At 52.9% G+C, this 23,329-nt stretch overlaps 1 protein-coding gene across 1 annotated transcript in view; it reads left to right on the top strand.

Annotated features, from left to right (window-relative positions):
* LOC118092051 (SCO-spondin-like) overlaps positions 1-23,329 on the top strand; it is a 200,494-nt gene that overhangs the window by 41,624 nt on the left and 135,541 nt on the right. Inside the window, exons 24-34 of the mRNA XM_088653951.1 lie at positions 123-232; positions 2,463-2,618; positions 10,093-10,186; positions 11,571-11,971; positions 12,984-13,214; positions 14,641-14,847; positions 15,697-15,933; positions 16,912-17,034; positions 18,824-18,918; positions 20,912-21,149; positions 22,997-23,149. Coding sequence (XP_088510077.1) covers positions 123-232; positions 2,463-2,618; positions 10,093-10,186; positions 11,571-11,971; positions 12,984-13,214; positions 14,641-14,847; positions 15,697-15,933; positions 16,912-17,034; positions 18,824-18,918; positions 20,912-21,149; positions 22,997-23,149 — 2,045 coding nt within the window. The remainder of the gene's footprint in view (positions 1-122; positions 233-2,462; positions 2,619-10,092; positions 10,187-11,570; positions 11,972-12,983; positions 13,215-14,640; positions 14,848-15,696; positions 15,934-16,911; positions 17,035-18,823; positions 18,919-20,911; positions 21,150-22,996; positions 23,150-23,329) is intronic.

Below are 23,329 nucleotides of genomic sequence, written 5' to 3'. Positions count from 1 at the left end.
GAAATAAAGTTTTCTTTTTAAATCTAAAAAAACCACAAAAACAAAAAAACCCTTTTCCGTCACGCCCCCCTCCCGCCCATGGTGTGCCTCCCTGCCCCTCCCTGACTTTCTTCTCCCCCCAGCTGTGACTCCGGAGGAGACTGCGAGTGCCTCTGCACCGCCATCGCCACCTACGCAGAGGAGTGCAGCCAGCGGGGAGTCCCTGTGCGCTGGAGAAGCCAGGATCTCTGCCGTAAGTCACACTGCTTTTGTTTGGGAGCCTGGAAGTGGCCTCTGTGCAGACCCACTTTGCTGCCCAGCTGCGACACAACAGCCCTGCAGTGTTGCCAGTGGGCCTTACTGCCCGAACGTTGCTGCCTCTACCCTCCCACTTATCTTGCAGCCCAGAAGGGAAGAGACCTGGGATGCACCAAGGCAGTTAAAAATAATAATAATTCTGAGGCAGTGCACCTAACACTTTTTGGTCCAACTGGCAGCTGACAGACACGAGCCAGCAGTCAATCGCACCTTGCAAGTTGGAGCGGACACTTCATTGGCAAAAACATGTATCGTACAGGAGTGTCAGGCCTAATGAGCACAGCTGCTGCTGCTTCTTTGGCAATCATTCGTAGCACGAGGGGGGAGTTTATGGAACCGGGGGGCGGGAGCCCCCAAAAAGCTTGGGAACAGCTGCTTTCGCGTTGCAATACGACTGACTCTGCAATGTGGCTGCAGCTAACCCCACATTGAGTTTGCTCAGCTGACAAATTCTTCTTCTTCTTCTTCTTCTTCTTCTTCTTCTTCTTCTTCTTCTTCTTCTTCTTCTTCTTCTTCTGCTTCTGCTTCTGCTTCTGCTTCTGCTTCTGCTTCTGCTTCTGCTTCTGCTTCTGCTTCTGCTTCTGCTTCTGCTTCTGCTTCTGCTTCTGCTTCTGCTCCTTCTATCCCTCGTAGCCGAGTAAGATTGTCTTCCATAAACCCTGTTTTAACAATGAATCCATTATTGACTGTGGAGGCCAATTCTGGATCCACACATCCTTCCACATTGGGGACATTGGTTTCCGGGCAGGAGTTGATCACGGTGTGGATTTGCCAAGCGTGCCTTCCTCTTAGCACGTTTCTCCCTTGCGTCCTGAGTTCCAATGTCTTCAAAGCCCATGACACCTTTGGTCAAGGCTGTTCTCCAACTGGAGCACTCGCAGGCCAGTGTTTCCCAGTTGTCAGTGTTTATACTACATTTTTTTTTTAGATTTGCCTTGAGACAGTCTTTAAACCTCTTTTGTTGACCACCAGCATTACGCTTTCAATTTTTAAGTTGGGAATAGAGTAGTTGCTTTGGAAGACAATAATCAGGTATCCACACAACATGACCAGTCCAATGAATTTGATGTTGAAGAATCTTTGCTTCAACACAGGTGATCTTTGCTTCTTCTAGTACGCTGGCATTAATTCTGGCAGGTCTGGCTGTCATGAAGCAGCTGCGGAGACTGAAGGTCCCTGCCTCCCCCAACTGTCTAAGTCACCTCCTCTACAGGGTTTTCCCCAAGCCATCGGAGACTGCGCCTACTTGAAGCCAACCTCTCCCCAGCCCTTTTCAGGCCTCTTCTGGTTCTGGGAGACAAGTGGGGAGGGGAGTTTGTCGCAGCAGGAAGAGGAGACACCCTGAGCTTCTTCACCAGCCAGACCCATCTCTGCCTCTTGGTCTCCCTCCTCTCCTTCAGCCTCTGCCTCCGAGTGTGAACTTCTCTCTGCCACAGACTCTCCCCGCTCACTAAGGCCTGTTGCCTCTTCAGCTTCCAACACCTCCTCCTCCCAGTCTACACTCTCTGACCGCTCACTGTCGTCCCACCACCCCTCCATGGGCTCTGATCCTTCTTCCCCGGGGGGGGGGTTCCCCAGCTGGTTCCCCCCATTCCTCTGCATCTAACAGTGGCGCACAAATTTCTGGGGGAGAGCAGGGCTAGCCTTGTCTTGCCGTTTGCTCCTTTCCCTGGAGGACCTCACAAAACCAGACCCTCCCCAGGGAGGCTCGCCTGGCGCCTTCATTTCATTCCTCTTCCCCTAGGCCTTTGGCTGATTAAGCAATCTTTGGCCTTTTAAATGAGTTATGGTGTTTGTGTGTTATTGTTTTGTTGCTGTTGTTATATTATGTTGATGTTCTTTTACTGTAACCCTTCCTGTGATATTTGGACGAAGGGCAGTATATTAATTTAATACATATTCATAATAACAACTTTGAGAACAATGCATCCTGGATTCCCCTTGGCATGGCCAAACCTCGGCCCTCCAACTGTTTTGGGACTACAATTCCCATCACCCCTGACCACTGGTCCTGTTAGCTAGGGATGATGGGAGTTGTAGTCCCAAAACAGCTGCTCACATCTCAAAACAGCACTTTTATGCTTGGTGATTATTTTTTGTAAAATCCCGATAAAGTTTGTAATGAATTAGTAAGCAAGCAAGCATTTCCCTCTCTCCTTGGTCAGCTATGCAGTGTGACTACGGGCTGGAGTACGACGCCTGTGGCCCAGCCTGCCCCCCCACCTGCAAGAACTTTGGCCTGGAGGGGGCCGAGCACTGCAGCAGCGAGGCCCTTTCCTGCGTGGAGGGGTGCTTCTGCCCGGAGGGGAAAGTGCTGCATGGTAAGAAAACGGGGGGGGAGGGGTGTTTGGCAGAGGAAGGATGTGAGGTGGAAGGATCGGGGCCCCCTCCTTTTTGCAGGGTTTTAAGCAGAGGTTGGGGGACCGCCTATTATGGATGCTTTCGCTGCAGCTCCTGCATCGAAGGGGGTTGGGCTAGATGGCCTTTGGGGTGTCCCTTCCAACTCAACGATTCTGAAGAAGGTTGCAAAGGGTCAGCTGGTGTGCGGGAAGAGCAGCACTAGACTGCTACTTCCTCCCTCCCTATTTTAATATATATATATGTATATTTATTTTAAGTTTTTACAAATATCGTTTACATTCGAATATACATATTTATATACTCAGTTTTATACCTATCTAGGATTCCCTGAATCCTTGGACTTCCCTCCATCCTCCTGTGGTTTCCATAGCACTTCATTTTATACTGCATCCTATAATACTGTATTATCCAAATTGTATTCAAGTTTCCATTTATAACCATAGAATTATTGCGTCACAAGTGTTACGTTAATCCCGCTAACATTTTTAACTGCGTTCTTTAAGGTAATCTATCATTTCCCCCCATTCTTTATTCAATTTATTATCTTCTGGGTTTCTGATTCTCCCTGTCAATTTTGCCATTTCATCATAGTCCATTGTGAGGGACAAGGGATACAGGGAAGTCCCTCCCATCTTAAGTTCCAGCCCATCCCCAAGCGCTGGAGAGAGTAAGGAGAGCTCTGCCTCCAGCGGAGAGTCAGGAAGTGGTGTCCGAGGCTCAGGCAAGGTTGTGGAGCCCATGCCGCAGGTGGGACAGGAAGTTGGACGCACGGGGGGGAGGCCAATCCCCCCAACTCCCGAATTGCGACGCAAACGTAGGGGGAAGAGGTTGGGTCTGCCAAAGCTTTGGTGCTGGAAGAAAACGCGCCAATCGCCATTCGGAGGTTCTGACACCTCACCTTAAGGATGCATTTTTACTGCTCTGAACACTGTAAATAATCAGCACTTAATAAAAGCCTTAAAAGACCATGCTGGAGTCGTTACTCTAGAGTAGCCATATCAGGCCCTCTGACAGCAACCTCCGAATCTTTTTTTGGCTACTTTGGAGTGCAGCGATGAGCGCTCAAGAGGCTGAGCATTGGAGGCTGGAGGCCGAAGCAGCGAAGCTGGAGCTACGGAACCTCACAGCGCAGGCACAGCAGCAATTGCATGCCGCTCAGGAGGAAGCGCGAGGGGCGCAGGAGGAGCTGAACAAGCTGGTGGACCAGGTGAGGACAAAAGAGGAGACTGAGAAACAGCTAAGGGTGATGGTATTGGACCTGCAGAAAAAGTTGGAAGAGGAGAAAGCCGCTAGAGGTGGGGGGGCGCCCCAGCCGCAGCTAGTCCAAGTGAGAAGGGGACAGAGCCTAGTTTAGCGGCGACCCTAGGGAGTACCTAGGATTCGAGACAGAAATAAATTATGCGCTGGAATTGCATGCAGCAGAATTCCCAGATGACGCGCACAGAGTCTCCTTTATCATAGAGCATTTGACGGGGGCCGCCCGGGAATGGGTAAGACCGCTCATCGCGCAAAAAAATCCTTGCATGAAGAACGCAAAATTATTTCTAGAAGCTTTAAAAATAATGTACGCTAGTGACAGTGAAATGGAGGCCACTAAACAGGAGCTTCATAACTTAACACAAGGAAAATCGACAGTTAGGGACTACTGGGCGAGATTCACCATGCTGGTGCACAAACTGGGGTGGGATCTGCAAAGTGAGCCAGTGAAATCAGCCTTCTACCTGGGTTTGCACGCAGACGTTAAGGATGAGCTGGCAAGAGGTCCTAGACCGCGGACTATGGATGAGTTAAGCAAAGCGGCGCTAGCGGTGGGGGTGAGACAGGAATCCAGATGGTATGACAAACAAGCGACGCACGCAGCAAAACCTTGGTTCCCACGCTCCCAGGACAGACCACATCACCAAACCCCACCCCAGGGCCCGCCCCCAGACCCGCCCAGACCAAGCCCAGAGCCGGAACCGATGGAGATCGGTGGAGCGCGCGCGCGGGCTTTTCAAACCCCGGCGGCGCCAAGACGCAAGGAGGGAAGAGGCGGGAATTGCTTTCTCTGCAACTCCCCCCGGCATCACGTCAGAGACTGCCCTCATCGCAGAGAGTGGCAAGGAAAGGTGGGAACGGTTGTACCTTCCCCCACTGAAGCAGCACCACAGCAGGGAAACGAGACAGCCTGGCTGCAGGAGACAAGGGGCAGCAGCCAGGCACAGTCAGCAGACAACAGCCCCAGCCCGCCCACCCGCACAGAGAGGAGCAGAGCCAGCCCACCCCTCCCAGAGCAGGAGTGGTTCTAGAAGTCACGCTAACGCTCCCAAATGGCTATCCCCTGACAGTCCTCGCCTTAATTGACAGTGGTGCCTCAGCCAACTTCTTCTCGAGAAACTTTGCAGAAGAGCACCAGATCCAGCTTCTGCAGCTGGATTTTCCCCTGCACGTAGCCACCATTGACGGCAGAGAGTTGCTGGGAGGGGCCATCACTCATCAAACCCCCCCCCATGAGAATGACGGTGACGGTGGGAAGGCACTCAGAGACACTGGCTTTCAACGTCACAACCATCTCAGACCCCCCCCCCCCATCGTTTTGGGAATGAGCTGGCTGGCGCGCCACGACCCCTCCATAAGTTGGCACCAGAGATGCATCACGTTTGGGTCGGACTTTTGTCTGGAACATTGCATGCAGCACCAACCAGGGGAGGGGCCTCCAATAGCCACGGTGGCCACCATGCATGTCAAAGGGGGTGAGGCGATACCCAAGCAGTACTGGGACCTGCAGGAGGTCTTCAGCGAAGCGGAGTCCGACCACCTACCCCCCCACAGGTCTTTCGACTGCCAGATCAACCTGGTGCCAGGGGCAACGATACCCCCAGCCAAGCTGTACACCATGTCAGATCAGGAACTCGAGGATTTGCGTGCGTTCATAGACAAGAACCTCAAACGGGGGTTCATCAGAGAAAGCAAGGCAGCAGGGGGCAGCCCGGTCTTCTGGGTGGACAAGAAAGACACGCAACAGCGCCGTCTTGTGGTGGATTTCAGACGGCTCAATTCAGTGACAGAGCCAGTGGCTTTCCCCATGCCCAGAGTGGACGATCTCCTGACAGCGGCACGCAGGGGCAAGATTTTCACCAAGCTAGACCTGAGGGGGGCGTACAACTTGATCAGGATTCGGGAAGGCGATGAGTGGAAAACCACGATGTTCACGCCTCTGGGCTCTTTTGAATATCTGGTGATGCCCTTCGGGTTGCAAGGGGGCTCAGCATGCTTCCAGGCCTTCATGCACCACGTCCTGGGGTCCCTTCTCTTCAAGAACTGCTTAGTCTTCCTGGATGACATCCTTATCTATTCCGCTGACCCAGTGCAACATGTGAAGGATGTCAGGGAGGTATTGCAACGCCTGAAGGAGAACCACCTGTATGTGAAGCTGGAGAAGTGCAAGTTTCACACCAGGGAAGTGGACTTCCTGGGCTACAAACTGTCAGACAAGGGACTGGCGATGGACAAGGACAAGGTGCAGGCCATCCTGGACTGGCACAGCCGCAGGACGCGCAAAGATGCCCAACGCCTCCTAGGATTCGCCAATTTCTACAGGAAATTCATCAAGAACTTCTCGCGGGTTACGGCTCCCATCACGGACTGCCTGAGAGGCAAGCAGAAGTTCAGGTGGACGCCAGAGGCGCAAGCAGCGTTCGAAAGCCTCAAGAGGGTGTTCGCGTCCGACCAGAACCTGTTCCATGTGGTGCAGGATGCGCCCCTACGCGTGGAGACAGACGCTTCAGACCGGGCGTTGGGAGCGATCCTGTTGCAACTGGACGCCAACAGAGAGTGGAGACCTTGTGCCTTCTTCTCCAGGAAGCTGACACAGCCTGAACGCAACTACACGGTGTTTGATAGGGAACTTCTTGCGATCCACGCTGCTTTCCAGCACTGGCGACACTTCCTGGTGGGCGCCAAGCACCCCATCCAGGTGTGCACAGACCACAAGAACCTGGAGTTCTGGAGAACGGCCAGGGTGCTCAACCAGCGGCAGATACGGTGGGCAGAGTTCTTCTCGAACTTCAACTTCTCCATCCACTACATCCCGGGGGAGCAGAATGTCAGGGCGGATGCCCTCTCCCGCAAACCAGAGTACATGGAGCAGGAGTTGCCACCAGCGCCCAGGCACATTTTCCCCCCATCAGCATGGTCCTGCGGAGCAGCAGTGGTGAGCGAGGCAGAACTCACAGCACTGACGGCAGCAGATGAGTTTGCCTCCCGCATCTTCAGAGAGCTGCGAGGGGGGAGGGAGCAGGCTAAAGACTTTGAGGAAAGGAGGGGTTTGCTTTTTTACAGGGGAGCCCTTTACCTGCCCACCAAACAGCTGAGAGGTAAGGTCCTCAAGCAGATGCACGACAACCCAACGGCGGGTCATTTCGGAAGGGACAAAACCACTCACCTAGTCATGAGACACTTCTGGTGGCCAGGGGTGCGGGAGGATGTTCGGGATTATGTAAGGGGATGTGACACCTGCCAGCGAGCAAAGGTGGTCAGAGCGCCACCAGCAGGTTTGCTGGAGCCATTAGCCACACCGCACAGGCCGTGGGAAGTAGTGTCCATGGACTTCATCACAGACCTGCCGTCGTCCAGGGGCAAGACCGCAGTGTTGGTGGTGGTGGACCTCATGTCCAAAATGTGCCACTTTATACCGTGTGCCAGGGCGGTCTCGGCAGAAGAGACGGCCAAACTGTTTGTTGACCACGTATTCAGACTGCATGGATTGCCTTTAAGAGTTATTTCGGATCGTGGCCGCCAATTTGTTTCCAGGTTCTGGCGGCGGCTAATGAACCTCCTGCAGGTGGAGGTCAGTTTGTCTACGGCTCGGCACCCGCAGACCAATGGACAGGCGGAGCGGGTCAACGCCATTCTGCAGCAGTACCTGAGATGTTACGTCAGCCAGAGGCAAACGGACTGGGTGGATCGCCTGCCACTGGCAGAATTTGCCTACAACAATGCGGTGCACGTCTCCACAAGGGTGTCGCCCTTTAAGGCCAACTACGGGCGCGACCTCAGATCTTTCCCGGAGAGGGAGGGGGAGGAGGAGGAAGAGGGCCCACAGGCAGAGGATTGGGCAGAGGACCTGGAGACGGTGCACCAGCAGCTCAGAGAACACTTGGAGAGGGCCAAGGAAGCGTACAAGAAGGGGGCAGATCGCCACAGGCGACCGGGAGAGGTCATCAGGGTGGGGGACAAGGTTTGGTTATCCTCGGAAGGTCTTCCCACCAGGGGGCGATGCAAGAAGTTAGCACCCAGGAGGCTGGGCCCCTTCACGGTCACGCAACAGGTCAACCCGGTAGCCTTCAGGCTAGCACTGCCTGAGGACATGAGAGTGCACCCAGTGTTTCATAGATCGCTGCTGTCGCCGTACAGGGAAAGTACCAGGTTCAGGGACAGTGATCAGCCTCCAGAGGGAGGGGGGGAGACGGGAGACGCCCGACAGCTCAATGAGGCAACTGAGATTTTAGACTCAAGGAGAGGGGTGAGAGGGCTGGAGTACCTGATAGCATGGGAGGACACTCCGCCGTCCCACAATGAGTGGATACCGGCCACGGAAGTACCTGAGGAATTTTTAGTGGAAGAGTTCCATGCCCTGTTCCCCCACAGGCCCAAGCCCTGGCACATGGAAAGGGAGGGAGAGGGGGAGGGGCGGGAGGAAGGGATCGCAGGCAGCAGCTCTCCATGGAGATGGGAAGCGGAATTTGAGGATACGGAAGAAGAGGTGTGGGTTTCACCGAGGTCGACTACGTCAGAGGCAGGAGAGGACTGGCAGAACATTTTTACTCCCACCAGCTCTGACGCCACTGACTTCTTGGGATTCCCGTCTTCTCAGGGGGAAGGAGAAAGATCGCAGGATTGGGGGGAAATTTTTACACCCACAGGCTCGGATGCCACAGACTTCTTGGGGTTTCACTCGTCCCCAGCAAGCAGAGAGCCCCTAGGGAGGGGGGGAGAGGAGCCTGGGAGGGGGGTGGATGTGAGGGACAAGGGATACAGGGAAGTCCCTCCCATCTTAAGTTCCAGCCCATCCCCAAGCGCTGGAGAGAGTAAGGAGAGCTCTGCCTCCAGCGGAGTCAGGAAGTGGTGTCCGAGGCTCAGGCAAGGTTGTGGAGCCCATGCCGCAGGTGGGACAGGAAGTTGGACGCACGGGGGGGAGGCCAATCCCCCCAACTCCCGAATTGCGACGCAAACGTAGGGGGAAGCGGTTGGGTCTGCCAAAGCTTTGGTGCTGGAAGAAAACGCGCCAATCGCCATTCGGAGGTTCTGACACCTCACCTTAAGGATGCATTTTTACTGCTCTGAACACTGTAAATAATCAGCACTTAATAAAAGCCTTAAAAGACCATGCTGGAGTCGTTACTCTAGAGTAGCCATATCAGGCCCTCTGACATCCATCATCTTGATTATCCATTCTTCTCTGTTTGGAACTTTATTATCTTTCCATCTCTGGGCGGCTATTACTGTCCTCCCTGGTCATAAGCCATGATGAGAAGTCCCTGGATGGATGGATGAAAATCTTAGAATCGTAGAGTTGGAAGGGACCCCAAGGGTCATCTACTCCAACCCCCTGCAATGCAGGAGTCTTTTGCCCAACGCTTACATTCCAAGTCCCGGACTGCAGAAACCGGGACCGGCAGCCCTGTGACACTGGAAGTTGCGTCGACGTAACTTCCGGTGTCGCTTTGCCCTTCTATGGGCACAAAAAATGGCCGCCACCAGCTTCGAAAATCGCTTCTATGCATGTCAGGAAGTGCGTCGACGCAACTTCCGGTGTCGCTCTGCCCATCGATGGGCACAAAAAATGGCCGCCGCCAACACCGGAAGTCGCATGTATGCACTTCCGGGCATGCGTAGATGCAACTTTTGAAGCCGGCGGCAGCCATTTTTAGTGCCCATAGAAGGGCAAATTAGAAAGAAAAAAAATGGCCGCCGGCAGGAGAAAATAACGGAGAAAAACGGGAGACGAAGTGATACGGGGGACCACTGGGAAAAGGTAAGTAAAAACGGGGGTTTCTCGGGGAAAACGGGGTACTTGGCAGCTATGACCTAACGTGGGGCTTGAACCCACAACCCTGAGGCTACAAGTCTCGTGCTCTACCCACTAAGCTATCCAGCTGGGTACAAACTGAAATGCCTCTCCACCATTCCTGCAGCAACCCATCAGTGCTCCCGCAAGTGTTGAGATCCGCCCAAGGAGCTCTGCTCAGGGAGGAGAGGGCTAAGGAGAGCTACCAGCCATGACAGTTGTGCTCTGCCCCCCACACTTGGGGGCAGCAATGCTTCTGAGCACCGGTTGCTGGAGGGGAGAGCATTGCTCTTGCGGCCATGGTGAGAAGAGGCTGCCAGACGCGATGGGCTATTGGCTTGACCCAACGGGGCTCTTCTGATATTCTGCTCTTCCTCCCCTGCCAGGCGGCCGCTGCATCGACCCCTCTGAGTGCCCTTGCTACTGGGAGGGCACTCTGTTCCCACTGGGAGCCCTGGTGATGCAGGAATGCAGGAACTGGTAAGTCCATCAAGGCTGGCTGGAGCAGGTCAGGTGGGAAGAATTGTCCACCTACCAGTGAAGGCACCTAAGACTGTTCAGACCCACAACACTTTTACGGGGTGTGTGTGTGTGTAAAAAGCAGGACGCAGGTGGCGCTGTGGTCTAAACCACCGAGCCTCTTGGGCTTGCCGATCGCAAGGTTGGCGGTTCAAATCCCTGTGACGGAGTGAGCTCCCATGACGTTGCTCTGTCCCACCTTCTGCCAACCCAGCAGTTCGAAAGCACGCCGGCACAAGTAGATAAATAGGTACCGCTGCGGCGGGAAGGTAAACGCCATTTCCATGCGATCTGGTTTCCGTCACGGTGTCCTGTTGCACCAGAAATGGTTTAGTCATGCAGGCCACATGACCCGGAAAGCTGTCTGTGGACAAATGCCAGCTCCCTTGGCCTGAAAGCGAGATGAGCGCTGCAACCCCATAGTCACCTTTGACTGGACTTAACCGTCCAGGGGGTCCTTTACCTTTACAAGTGCAACACGGTATTCACTCTGCACTGTACCCCGGGGGTTGTAAACTGCTCGGATATACAGTGGAACCTCGGGTTACATTCAGTGGCGTTCCGAGCCCAGTTGATACCGGAGGCGGCGCCTGTGTGGCACTCCGAACAGACTGCACATGTGCTAGATCCAGCGTGTGCTCAGTCAGCACGGGGTCACGGTGATGTCACGCTGACCCCGTGCTGACTGCGCACGTGCTGCATCGGCGTATGCGCAGTCCATGCAGAGCGCCGTTGGCGTGCAGCGGCTCCAAGGGGCACCGCTCACACACACGGCCCGCTGATGCCCCTCCCTGGCCCGCCCCTCGCCCAGGAACAAGCAAAGCGCGCACCAAGTAACATTGGGGCCTCTCCGCGATGGCGGCCACGGCAGCGGCGGCTGTTGTAGGTGGAGGTGGGGAGGGGGCGCTGCCCCCCCCAGAGTGGAGCCCGGGGCGCCCCATCCCCATCTCCCCCCTTGCTACGCCCCTGGTTACATTACCCTCAGGTAACGTAAACTTCGGGTTGCGAAAGCAGCAAACCCGGAAGAGTTTCGCCACTTGCGCATGCGCAGAAGCGGTCCTCCAGTTGCAAAAACTTCGGGATGCAGCCCGACGTCTGGAACGTATCCCGTTCACAACCACTGCATCTATTTCATTTAGCTCTGTGTAAATATATTTTGCAAAGGAAGCCCCACAGCAGCCCAATCCTGAAGTAAGCAGCGTGCAAACTACTGTGGCAAACCTTTCCCGCTCCAGGAATGGCCGTAGCTGTCATGCCATGAAACTCTCCTCATGGCACTGTCCTGACGGCCCCAGTGCGCACCTCACACCCATCCCACTGTTTTTGACACTTCTCCCTTCTGCAGCTCCTGTGAGGCTGGCTTGTGGCAGTGTGTCGCCCCCCTAGAACCTTGCGCCACATCGCCCCGCTGCGCCGAGACGGAGTTCGCCTGCCGCACAGGCGGGCGCTGCGTGCCCGGCGCCTGGGCGTGTGACAACGAGGATGACTGCGGGGACGGCTCGGACGAGTTCTGCACCTTGAGCTGCGCCCCTCACCAGTACCAGTGCGCCAGCGGGCAGTGTGTGCCCTGGGGATACCGCTGCGATGGAACTGCGGACTGCCTGGACGGCTCGGACGAGAGAGACTGCCCACTGCCTGCCTGCGCCCTGCAGGAGTTCCGCTGCGCCAACGGGCGTTGCATCCCCCGCGAGCATCTCTGCGACGGGGAGCTGGACTGTGGCTTTGCGGATCGCTCCGACGAGGCGGGTGAGCCCAGGGAAAGGGAGAGATTACCAGCTGACCTGGGGGGCAAGTGGAATTCTGTCTGGAGTAAAGTGTGCATAAAAATGGGTACACAGGTGTCTCCCCACTGAGATGTGTTCGATATTGCTGGATCGTTTGCTGTCGCTCGAGGCTCAGGTGGCCTCAGTGGCCCAGAGCGCCGTCCATCACCTGCACCCTTGTCTGGACAAGGACAACCTAACTTCCATTGTTGATGCTCTGGTAACCTCTAGGATAGACTACCACACCGTGTGATGTGTGGGGCTGCCTCTGAAGACGATTCAGAAACTTCAGGTGGTGCAGAATTTGCTCAACGGAGCAAGACAGTTTGATCATGGCTGCCAATTAGGTTCTGGGCCCAATTCAAAGTGCTGGTTTTGACCTAGAAAGCCTTAAATGGCTCAGGACCGCAATACCTCAAGGACCGCCTTTTTTCCATATAAACCAGGCATCCCCAAACTTTGGCCCTCCAGATGTTTTGGACTACAATTCCCATCTTCCCCGACCACTGGTCCTGTTAGCTAGGGATCATGGGAATTGTAGGCCAAAACATCTGGAGGGCCACAGTTTGGGGATGCCTGATATCAACCATCCCAAAATCTGCGTTCATCATCAGAGGTCCTTCTCCGTGTGCCTCTTCCATGAGAGGTCTGCAGAGTGGCAACACGAGAACAGGGCCTTTTCTGCAGTGGCTCCCCGTCTATGGAATGCTCTCCCCAGGGAGGCTCACCTGGTGACTTCATTATATACCTTTAGGCTGCAGGCAAAATTGTTCCTTTTTAACCAGACCTTCAGCCATTAGACAATCCATGGCTTTTTAAAAGTGTGTTGGAGGCAGGGGCGGGACTGTTATTGTGATTTCCCCCCCTGTGATTTTTTAATTTGTCTTTTCTCATTATGCTATGTAAATTATGCTTTTAATGTTGCACCTCTTTGGATCAAGGGTGGCATGTAAATTGCAGGAATAATAATAAATAATAAAAGAACCCCTTTTCAGGCTGTGGGCCCCCCTGTGGGCCGAGCGAGTTCCGCTGTGCAATGGGCCGCTGCTTGCCGTACCTCCACCGCTGCGACCGGCATGATGACTGCGGAGATTTCAGCGATGAGAGCGGCTGCGTGTGCCCGGCTGGGGAGTTCCAGTGCCCCGATGGCCGGTGTCTTCCCCAAGCTGTGCTTTGTGACGGGAAGCGGGACTGTCCCGCCGGAATGGATGAAGCTTTCTGCCCAGGTGAGAGCGGTCATCCCCTGTAGGTTGGTGGCGGGGCAGCTGCTTGGCATGCAGAAGGTCCCAGCTCCCGTCCACACACACCCAATCTCCCCTCCAGTTAGGGCTGGGAGAGACCCCTGGACCCCCAAACCCTGCAGAGCCACTGCCAGTCTGTGCGGGGAATGCTGAGCTAGGTGGACTCCAAGGTTTCGATGTTGTACATTGAAGGTTTACAAGCTCCTATCAAGCATCTTTGGTCATCTTGGGGGGCTTTCCAGCAGCACTGAGCCACAATCCAGGTTTATCAAGACAGCCAATGCGATTTACTTCCCTTCAAATCTTCTCCCAAAATACCTGCCTGATTATTTTCAGTTTCCTGATCTGAACTGTCACTCCGATGGGTGTTATGGAACAAGCGCTATTGACCGATTGATATTTATTTCACAAAATGTATGCGCTGCTTGATTGTTTTCTATTTTTTTAAAAAGCTGAAAGCGGTTTGTGATCGATTGATAGATTATTAATATCCCACCTTTTTTCCACACAAATTAAAAACAACACAAGGTACCTTTTTGAGGTTTTCAGCAACTGGCCATCAGCAGCATTGCAGCCTCCAACTATGGAGGCCAAGCAGAGCCATCATGGTCCCCTTTAGTGGGGTGGGAGAGCTGAAAATAATGCCAATATATTTCACATCTGGCAATCTTGGGTTTCACGTAGTCTTCTTCTTCTTTGGCGATCCCTCGTAGCCGAGTAAGATTGTCTTCCATAAACACTGTTTTAACAGTGAGTCTGTAAGTGACAGTGGAGGCCAATTCTGGATCCACACATTCTTCCACAGTGGGGACATTGGTTTCCGGGCAGGAGTTGATCACGGTGTGGATTTACCAAGCGTGCCTTCCTCTTAGCACATTTCTCCCTTGTGTCCTGAGTTCGAGTGTCTTCAAAGCCTCTTTTGTTGACCACCGGCATTGCGCTTTCCATTTTTAAGTTCAGAATAGAGTAATTGCTTTGGAAGACGATCATCAGGCATCCGCTCAACATGACCAGTCCAACCAAGTTGATGTTGAAGAATCATTGCTTCCACACTGGTGATCTTTGCTTCTTCCAGTACACTGGTATTAGTTTGCCTGTCTTCCCAGGTGATTTATAAAATTTTTCGGAGACACCGTTGATGGAATCTTTCGAGGAGATGGAGGTAGCATTTATAAGTGGTCCACATTTCAGATAGTACATGGGTAGACGAGTCTAAAAAGTCCGGAACACAAATTTCCATGGCCCTCTAGCATCTCTGGTGGCTCATTGACCAGAAGCGATGTATTTAGCATTAACTCTGGAAGGGTAGACTCGATTCTGACCAAACTAAACCTCCTGAGGACTGAAGGGAGGCACTAGAATGAACGAATGGTGGGCTGGTCTTCACCATACCCTCCCCCCCCCCCGGCAGGCCGTGTGACGTGTGCCCCTGGGCAGCTACCTTGTCCGGATGGCGCTTGTGTGAGCCGCTCCCAGGTGTGCGACGGCAACCGCGACTGTGCCGAAGGAGCCGATGAGAAGCCACCGCACTGCCCAGCACCCCCGACCACGCCTCCGGTGGCCACCGTGCCCCCCGGTCTTCCTGCAACTCACCCATCCCTCATGAACAGGACTCTGGGTAAGCAGACTCTGTGCACCCAGAAACCCAGAGCTCTTTCCTGGTGCTGAGTAGCGCTGCCTAGTGGGAAGGGCCAAGGCTGCCCTAACACAGCTGTCGTCAGCCCCCATGTTTTGATCTAGAGTTCCCAAGAGCTCTTACAAGTTAGGGAGAGGCATGTCCACCAATCCTACGTCTCTCAGCTACCCGTCGAGGGCGTTGCCGCAACAGAGAGGCCTCGGCCTCAGCTTCCCCACCCAAGCACGAGCAGGCAAAGTTGACGCCTGTGTGCCACCTGCATCTGCTCTTCCCTCTTCACCCCTCTTCTGGTCCTGCGAGGCAGTGGGGCAGGAGAGGTGGGGGCAGGAGGAGGAGATGCAGGTAAGCCCTGGCCCCTGACCTCTCTCTCCCTCTACCTGCACCTGGGCTTCACCTTCCAATCCTGCTGTGACCCTCCTGACTCTGACTCTCGTCTCCTGGCTGTTACAGGCTCCCCCAGATCACTGATCCCTTTTTTCCAAGCCAGTCTCCAATCTCCCAGCGCCCACTCCTCAGTGTTGCGTCAGTCCCTGACAGGATCCTTGGGGAGAATTTTTCTCCCAAGCAGGGGTGAAATGGGAACGCACGGCCATCTCCCTGCACCAACGCCTCTGCTATTTGGGTTGCTCGGCGGACCTTGCAAAGGCGCTGCAATCACAGATCTTGTGAGGTTTCAGAGGTGAAGGCGGTGGGGAGGGCGTGTCTACCTGCCCTTGGGCTTCCGCCACCCAAGGTGGCTGCCTCAGTCTGCCTCGTGGACGGGCTGGCCTTGCTCCAGACTCCTCCACCTCTCCCCTTCTCTCTCTCTCTCTCGTTCTGCCCTCCCCGCAGCGCCACCCTGCGGCCGCTACGAGTTCCACTGCCACAGCGGGGAGTGCCAGCCGCGCGGCTGGGTGTGTGACAACGAAGCCGACTGCCTGGATGCCAGCGACGAGCTCCACTGCAACCGCACCTGCGGCCTGGACCAGTTCCCCTGTGCCCACGGGGCCGAGTGCATCCACTACAGCCGGCTGTGCGACGGCGCCCCCCACTGCCAGGACCACTCGGACGAAAGCGTCGACACCTGCGGTGAGCAGATCCTGCCCCCCACGACTGGGGCTCTCTCCGCAGACGGCGAGAAGGGCTGGGCGGACGGTTCCTGCATGGCCGGGGGTCAGACTAGAGGACCTTCAAGGGCCCCTTCCAACTCTGCAAGTGTATGATTCTAAGTTGCCCCGCCTCCAGGGCAGACACCGGAGCTAATTTGGAGCTGGGCACCAAAAGGCTAAGGCTGGTTTCGCTGGATCATAGAAACATAGAATGAATTTGTTGAATTGATCAAACTAAGTAAACACTTTTTATAGGATACGGAAGGGGGCACTGGGGATGAGTTTTAGCCCCCCCCCCAAAAAAAAATTGGGGAGCCCCGGAGCTTAAACAGAAGTCTAGACTGTGGGAATGAGGCCCCATCAACTGGCAATGGGGAAGAAATTCCTTCCAGTTCACATGCAAGCCTTCCGAATTAGCCCTTTCTGGAGCAATTTGCAAAGCGGAACACGGCCCTCCTCTGAAAACCTCCCAATTTTGGGAATATGGTGTGCTTATCAATGTGCAGATTAGTGCAAATAGCCTTCAAATATTATTCCCAGGCATGGTGAAATAATGTTTTTCACTGTGACTGTTTTTAGGATGGTTTAGCTGAAATTGTTTTCAGAATGTTTTAAAGGTTGACATTGTGGATCCACTCGTCGCCGTCGTCCCCGGGCTCCTCCAGGAGGAAAGATGGGCTACGAATTCAACAAAATTCCAATGAATGGAATTGGGGGGGGGGTTGGAATTGATCTGCGAAAATATGCACGTTCGGGAAAATGGCAGTTCTTAAAAAGAACTGGTGTGGAAATGTGGAGAAGGGGCTGTAAGATGGGGGAAATGAGGAAGCAGAATTGAGAGATATACCGGTAACCACCTCAGCCTCTCCAAAGGGACCTTGGGGGACACCTCAGGTGCCCAGCTCATCCCTGGTCCTTTCTTCCTGGGAGTGACCCTCCTTCCTCTTTCCTGGCACAGGCTCCACACAGATTCCACCTTGCCCGGGCTTCTTCATCTGCAACAACCGCATGTGCATCAATGTCTCCCGGGTGTGTGACGGCTCCCCAGATTGCCCCCAGGGAGAAGACGAGTCGGCCTGCGGTAAGGAGCCCCCAGTGGCCCTCGCCTGGCGGGTGGCTGGAACAGAAGCTGGCTCAAAAGGGACCCTCTCACGATCCCTTGCCCAGATGTGAGACTCTTGCTCCCTTCCCTGGCCGGGAAGGAGGAGAGGGGCTTTGCTGGGCATCCAATGTGCTTGAGCTACCCTCCCTGCGTAAAAATCGATCCAGTTTTGAAAGCAAGCTTCTAGTCCTCATGAGCAACCGTTTGATGACGTTGAGGCAGAGGTTTCTGGGAGTATGGGAGGGGCCTGGGCGTGTTAAGCAATTCCCGGTCCTCACGCCCCTTCCCTATTTTGTTGTCTGCGTTGTCTCTTCCTTTGCTGCCCATTTGCCCTTGGCCGCTTCTGTTTCTGGCAAATGTATTTCCAGGGTTGCAAAATCCAAAGCAAGGTAGAGTGAATGAACAGACACAACTGCATGCCCGGCTTGAGTGGTTTTTTTATTTTATTTATTTCTTTGTTTGTTTTCTATTTCTATGCCGCTTTTTATTCAAATAAATCCCAAAGCGGCTTACAAGCGAAAGATAAAAATAACGTAATGGAACATCCCAAATACAGCATAAATTGTACAGAATACTTAACAAATCGTCAGTAAAACTGTCGCAAATCACAAATAAAACTATTACCATCTGTGTAACACTATTAACAAAACAGCTAAAAAATAAGCTGGGCATCAGTTACACCAAAAATCGTATTATAGGATTTCCAAAACACAACAGCATTCATGTCTATATAAAACAATATTACCAACATTAACAAAACAGCAATGAAACAAACAAGCAAAGCCCTATTTATCCTGTCCTCTGGACGTCACTCATGTGCGTAGGTTATTTTCACACGCAACTGTTTTCCAGAGCTGATGTTGTCCCTTCATAATCAGGGATGGCTTGGCTCTGAAGACCAGTTCCCAGGAATCACAAATTGGGAGTGTGGTGTTGGGAAAGGGTCCAGGGCCGGATTGAGGTTTGATGCGGCCCTCAGCTACTGAAGGTCATGGGGCCCTTTAGATGTCCAGCTGTCCTTTGTCAACAACAAATCGTGGCTGTTTTTTGTATTGAATAGATCCTATATGGTAATTTATGGACGTCATAGGTATCTCAAGCCATTTGCACCCTAAATATAAAGGTAAAGGGACCCCTGACCATTAGGTCCAGTCGTGGCCGACTCTGGGGTTGCGGCGCTCACCTCGCGTTATTGGCCGAGGGAGCCGGCGTATAGCTTCCACTTCTGGCGAACCAGAGCAGTGCACGGAAACGCCGTTTACCTTCCCGCTGTAGCGGTTCCTATTTATCTACTTGCACTTTGATGTGCTTTCAAACTGCTAGGTGGGCAGGAGCTGGGACCGAGCAACGGGAGCTCACCCTGTTGCGGGGATTCGAACCGCCGACCTTCTGATCGGCAAGCCCTAGGCTCAGTGGTTTAACCCACAGCGCCACCCGCGTCCCAACCCTATATATAAAAATGAGCAAACCAGGGATATTTTAGGGTGCAGGCGAGGAGGCGGGGCCCATGACTTACACCAGGGGTCAGCAAACTTTTTCAGCAGGGGGGCAGATCCACTGTCCCTCATAATTTCCCAAGGAGCTGACCCAGGGTCTCCTGGTGGGTCTTGTGGGGGCGGCTGCTGATGAGAGCCCAGGAAGGCTTCTTCCGGCCCCCACTGGGCTGGGTCTGGGGGACGGTTGGGGTCTCCTCCTCCTCCTCCTCCTCCTCCTCCTCCTCTGCTGGCCATCCTGTGATGCTCATGGCTTTTCCTTCTGTCCCACTCAGAGAGCCACGTGGTCCGTCCTGGCGAAAGGAACCAGACAGTGGGACCCTGTACGGAGTACTCCTGTGGAGATGGCGCCTGCATTGCCTTCAAACAGGTGCGATTGGGGTCTGTGGGGGCCCTTTCACTCCATCTCCCCTGCCAAGATGTTTCCCCCCTCCACCACCCTAAAAGGTCTCATTTCACGCTACCCTAATCCCTGGTCCTCTCCAGCCAGCCACCCATTTCTCTTTCCCATCTCCAAAAGGGATCTCAAATGTTTTGGGAAAGAACCAACGGCTCAGGACTGCAATACCTTAACGGTCGCCTCTCCCCAGATTTTGCGCTCATCCGAGGCCCTTCTCTATGTCCCTCTTTTGCCAAGAGGCCCGGAGGGTGGCAACACAAGAACAGGGCCTTTTCTGTGGTGGCTCCCCGCTTGTGGAATGCTCTCCCCAGGAAGGCTCACCTGGCGCCTTCATTACATGGCAAAAACATTCCTTTTTTACCCAGGCCTTTGGCCATTAAATAATCTGTAGGGGGTGGTGACTGTAACAATTATTTTATTATTAAGGTAAAGGTAAAGGGACCCCTGACCATTAGGTCCAGTCGTGACCGACTCTGGGGTTGCGCGCTCATCTCGCATTATTGGCCGAGGGAGCCGGCGTATAGCTTCCGGTCATGTGGCCAGCATGACAAAGCCGCTTCTGGCAAACCAGAGCAGCACATGGAAACGCCGTTTACCTTCCCGCTGTAGCGGTTCCTATTTATCTACTTGCATTTTGACGTGCTTTCGAACTGCTAGGTTGGCAGGAGCTGGGACCAAGCAACGGGAGCTCACCCCGTCACAGGGATTCGAACCGCCGACCTTCTGATCAGCAAGCCCTAGGCTCAGTAATTTAACCACAGCGCCACCTGGGTCCCATTATTATGCTGTCTTATATTATGATTTTTATTATGTGTTTATTATTGATGCTCTGTAAAACGTATTCTTAATGCTGTACAGTGCCCTAGGATCTTTAGATAAAGGGTGGCATATAAACTGAATTATTATTATTATTGAAAAAAGAAAAAAATTGCCTAGTAGCACCTTAGAGACGAACTGCCGGCATATTTGTTCTTGGTACATATAAGCTTTTGTGTGCATGCACACTTCTTCAGATTCCATGCACATGAAAGCTTATGCCAAGAACAAACTTAGTTGGTCTCTAAGGTGCTACTGGACTATTTTATATATATATATATATCGACTGCGTCAGACCAACACGGCTACGTACCTGAAATTATTATTATTATTATTATTATTATTATTATTATTATTATTATTATTATTATGGTGGGAGACCCATAGACCATGTTTGGGTTCTTTTCCATAGAAAGAGAGACTAGTGGTTGAAGGATGTAACAGACCAGGGAAGTTTTTAATATTTGATGCTTTATTGTGCTTTTAATATTTTGTTGGGAGCTGCCCAAAGTGGCTGGGGAAGCCCAGCCAGATGAGCGGGGTATAATAATAAATCTTCTTCTTCTTCTTCTTCTTCTTCTTCTTCTTCTTCTTCTTCTTCTTCTTCTTCTTCTTCTTCTTCTTCTTCTTCTTCTTCTTCTTCTTCTTCTTCTTCTTCTTCTTCTTCTTCTTCTTCTTCTTCTTCTTCTTCTTCTTCTTCTCCTCCTCCTCCTCCTCCTCCTCCTCCTCCTCCTCCTCCTCCTCCAATCAGCTTTGACCTCCTACTGTTTTGGGCTACTTATTTATTATTATTATTTAATGAACTTCTATACCTCCCTATACGTGGAGGTCTCAGGGTGGTTCACAGGAAAAAAAGAGCACAATATATAAAATCAAAATAAAAAACAATAACACCCTCCAAGAAAAGATTCACAAAACAGGGGGAAGTCAACCACACACGCGCACGCTGCTTTGCCTTGTGCTCCTTGGAGGAGAGGTGGGGATATGGATAGAATTCACCACCACCACCATAAATATCGGAGCGAATCTTCAACTAAGTCCTGGCGTGCTTTGGCCTCCATGCAATATTTGTGCAGCCAGATTCTGACTCTGGATGGAGGGCGCCTGGAGGAGCCCCGAGTGATCCCCCGCCCTCTCTTCCCCCCAGGTGTGCAACGGCCTGGCCGACTGCGCCGACGGCACGGAGTCCTCCGGCTGGCTACCCTCGGACGAGCGGGACTGTGGCCTCTGGAGCCCCTGGGCCCCCTGGAGCTCCTGCAGCCGCTCCTGCGGGACGGGGCTCCAGGTGCGCCGAAGGGCCTGCACCCGGCGGGCGGATGATGTCCTTCGGCACTGCCTGGGAGAGGAAGCCCAGGCCCAGCAGTGCTTCGCGGTGGCCTGCCCAGGTGAGAGAGGTTGGGGGGGGGAGGGAGGACAGGGGGAGCAGCAAGGGGGGAAGCAGAGGAGGGAGCTGGGGGCCACTGTAGGGGCCCTTGGCGCTGAACCAGGGGAGAAGTGGCTCATAGGCAAGCAAAGGGGAGCCCTCTGGGATGGGGGCTTTCAGCCAGATGCTGCCCATTTTTCATGGTTACACACACACCCCACATTTTTCCATGCATAAGACACCCCCATGTATAAGACGACCCCTGTTTTTTGAGCCCAAAATTAAGACTTCCCTCCGCTCCCCTGTGATTTCCATAACACTACATTATATTAAAAAATTCCTTCAGTAGCACCTTAAAGACCAACTAAGTTTTTATTTTGGTATGAGCGTTTGTGTGCATACACACTTCACCAGATACACTTGAAACAGAAGTAACCAGACCCTTATGTATATACAGAGGGTGGAGGGTGGGTGGGAATGGGTGATGGGCTGATAGGAGTGGTAAACCTGTTGATGGCTGTTAATGACTGCTGATGACTGTAATTGGTCCTGCGGGGGGGGGGAGCAAGGGCTGAGGCGCTAAAGAAAGCTTGATCATGCATAATGAGATAAGAATCCTATGTCTTTGTTCATCCCAGGTGGCTCCATGGTTTTAAGCTTGGTAATGAGTTCCAATTCAGCAACTTCTCTTTCCAGTCTGTTTCTGAAATTTCTCTGTAATAAAACAGCTGCTTTGAGATCTTGTATAGAATGTCCTGGGAGATTGAAGTGTTCTCCTAATGGTTTCTCTGTCTTGTGGTTCCTGATGTCAGATTTATGTCCATTTATCCTTTGGCGTAGGGTTTGGCCTGTTTGTCCAATATAGAGAGCTGAAGGGCACTGTTGGCATTTGATGGCATACACAATGTTAGAAGACTCAGACCAACACGGCTACCTACCTGTAACTACATTATATAGTGCATCTTATAATATTATCCAAATTTATATTCCAATTTCCATTGGTAACTGCAGAATGATTACCTTGCAAGTGTGATATTCATCCTGCTAACGTTTTAACTGTGTATGTACAGTGATCTTTGTTGTTGTTGTCTAGTCGTTTAGTTGTGTCCGACTCTTTGTGACCCCATGGACCATAGCACGCCAGGCACTCCTGTCTTCCACTGCCTCCCGCAGTTTGGTCAAACTCATGTTCGTAGCTTCGAGAACACTGTCCAACCATCTCATCCTCTGTTGTCCCCTTCTCCTAGTGCCCTCCATCTTTCCCAACATCAGGGTCTTTTCCAGGGAGTCTTCTCTTCTCATGAGGTGGCCAAAGTATTGGAGCCTCAGCTTCAGGATCTGTCCTTCCACTGAGCACTCGGGGCTGATTTCCTTCAGAATGGATAGGTTTGATCTTCTTGCAGTGATATATAAGATAATCTATAATTTTTCCCCATTTCTGAATAAATTTATTATCTTCTTGGTTTCTGATTCTGCCTGTCAATTTTGCCATTTTGGCATAATTCATCCTCTTGATTATCCCTAATGTTTAGTTGGAATTGCCTTTCTTGTCATTTAAATCCATGGGTTCGAGTCCTACCCTCCAGATCAGGAGGAAACAAGTTTGCTCCCTCTTCCATGTCACAGCCCTTGAGATATTTGAAGACGGCTATCCTATCTCCTCTCAGCCTCCTCTTTTCCAGGCCAAACCTACCCAGCTCCTTCAACCGTTCCTCATCAGGTTTGTTTCCAGACCTTGAATCATCTCGCCGGACCTTCACTGCATACCAACCAGGAGAGTTCTGCAGGATCCCACCCACTGCATGCAAGGTCCGTTTCTCTGCTCCACCCTGCCCTGCCCTAACGCTTTCGCTTCTCCCTTCCGTGCAGTGGACGGCGTGTGGAGCGAATGGGCGACGTGGTCCAACTGCACCCAGGACTGCCGTGGCGTTGTGGTACGGCGGCGAGAGTGCCTGCCCTCCCAGAACGGGGGTCGCCACTGCACAGAGATGCCAGAGGCTTTGACCAGCTCCATCGAGATTGGTGAGTTGGTCTGGGGAGCGGGCAGAGGGAGGGTAATGCTGGGTGAGACGTCATAGAATCATAGAATTGGAAAGGGTCCCCCAGAGGTCCTCTAGTCCACCACCTTGCAAGGCAGGAATCTCAGCTAAAGAATCCGCGACAGATGGCCTTCCAACCATCCTATGGCATCATAGGAAAAGG

The sequence above is a fragment of the Zootoca vivipara genome, chromosome 11, assembly GCF_965207765.1.
Source record: "Zootoca vivipara chromosome 11, rZooViv2.hap1.1, whole genome shotgun sequence".
Lineage (NCBI taxonomy): Eukaryota > Metazoa > Chordata > Lepidosauria > Squamata > Lacertidae > Zootoca > Zootoca vivipara.
The sequence above is the reverse complement of the archived record's forward strand: the minus strand, read 5'-3'. Positions and strand labels throughout refer to the sequence as shown.